Raw genomic sequence first — 1,839 nt, 5'->3', positions numbered from 1 at the left:
CCCACCCAACACCCACACAAAAAAATCTAGTTCTCTCAGTAAAGATCGGTGCGCATCATACCAATGATGGTGCCGTGGACGGTGGTACCATTCTTGAGCTCGATGGTCACCGTCTCGTTGTTCAGCTTCATCAAGAATCTGCAGGCCACCCAAATCCGTACCAATTTGGGCGAAAAATTGCACCGGAAGAATCAGTAAATTCCAGGGAAATCGAAACTGAATCCTAGGAAAAAGGTCGAACAAGGAGCACCGGTTACCTGACGAGCTTCATTGTGGAGGCGCTTGGTGGCGGAGGTAAAGCTAGGGTTTTTGCAGGGAGCTGCCACGAGCTGCTTCTTTTCTCAGCGGGGAAGGAGACATAAACCCCCGATCTGGGAGAGAGACTTCGACCTGGGCTTAACTGGGCCGTAGTTATCGGATTCACTGCCTTCTGCGAGAACTCTAAGGCCGTAGTTAACGGGCGACCACTTGCGGCCTGGCCCATTTAGCTGCGGCCCATCGCTCTAGGTTCGAGGCTCGACCGGTTTATTTTTTTTCGTCTTATTTTCTTTTTTCCTTGATTTCATGGTTTTCTTTGTTTTATTTATATTTTTCACTCTGGTTTTCTTTGTTTTCTTACTGGTTATTTTTTCTTCACTTTTTTACTTTTGGTTTTCTTTGATTCTTTTTATTTCTTTTTTAGCTTTTACCATTTTCTTTGTTTTCAACACATGTCAAATTTTTCTCAATACAGAACATACATTATTAGAGCACACATGGAACATTTTCTGATGCACGTTGGACATTTTTAAATATAAATGGTGTACATGTTTTGAACACTTTTTTTAATACGATGGTAATATTTTTTCAAATACACGTATTATATTTTCGAAAGGAAATAAACATTTTCTTAAAACTATGAAAATATTTTTCTACATTTTATGCACATTTTTGAAAACTTCACGGATATTTTTGAAAACACGTGAATATTTCATAAAATGTCACGCTACAATTTTTAAATGGAAAGAAAAAAATAATTTATGTGAACATTTTTTTCATATTTTTATATACATTTTCAAAATTTCATGAACATTTTTTGGGATGTGGGAATATTTCCATCAAATGTGACGTACATTTTTTTAATGGCACGGAACATTTTTTTTACATTGTGTACACCTTTTTTAAATCGCATACATTTTTTTGAAATGCGGGAAAAAATTCATTGTCCCGAACATTTTCCTTGAAAATTATCAACATTTTTTCAAACTGCTATAACAATTTTTTAATACTATGTTCGCATTTTTCAAAATTGTGTTTTAAATTTCCTAAGTAAATTTAAGTTTTGAACTATATGCATTTAATTTAAAATATAAATAAAATAAAAAACTCGGGTGATGTCAGGATGATGTTAGCAGGACGAGCCATGTCTTACTGGGCAGGCCCACCACATGCACCCTATAAGCGAGGTAGTCATGCGCCTCATAATAGGCGGCACATAGGCTTGTTTGGTCGGTGGCCTCGGTTGCATGCCTGGTAAAAACCAACAACCTGAAGATTACTCCGAATCTTTACTGACGCCTAATAAACCCGGACGAAGAGAATAGCTATGTCCTCATTTATAAAGCTCCTTTTCTGCCTGGGCTTAATAAACCCGGACAAGGTACCTCGGTCTGACGAAATAATGTGATGGCCAAAAAAGTTTACTAGTTTTTGATAGAATATATCACACCATGTACTATTTGTATGAACTAGTGTTCCCAGGCTGGCCAAGCGCTAGAAAAAAGACAGGCCAATTAATTTGCTTGGTTTAGAAGCCAGGCTAACCAAGTTGTGGTGTGTTCAGGCCAAGTTGCATCACGT

General features: G+C 37.7%; 1 protein-coding gene across 1 annotated transcript in view; it reads right to left on the bottom strand.

The window, feature by feature from the left end:
- Nucleotides 1-395, bottom strand: part of LOC119326766 (small nuclear ribonucleoprotein SmD1a) — a 6,185-nt gene extending 5,790 nt beyond the window's left edge. Inside the window, exons 1-2 of the mRNA XM_037600381.1 lie at nt 258-395; nt 62-138 (exon numbers count right to left, since the gene is read on the bottom strand). Of these exons, the coding sequence (XP_037456278.1) occupies nt 62-138; nt 258-271 (91 nt within the window). The 5' untranslated portion in view covers nt 272-395. The remainder of the gene's footprint in view (nt 1-61; nt 139-257) is intronic.
- Nucleotides 396-1,839: the final 1,444 nt, after the last annotated feature.

This window comes from Triticum dicoccoides, chromosome 6B, assembly GCF_002162155.2.
Source record: "Triticum dicoccoides isolate Atlit2015 ecotype Zavitan chromosome 6B, WEW_v2.0, whole genome shotgun sequence".
Classification (NCBI taxonomy): domain Eukaryota; kingdom Viridiplantae; phylum Streptophyta; class Magnoliopsida; order Poales; family Poaceae; genus Triticum; species Triticum dicoccoides.
The sequence above is the reverse complement of the archived record's forward strand: the minus strand, read 5'-3'. Positions and strand labels throughout refer to the sequence as shown.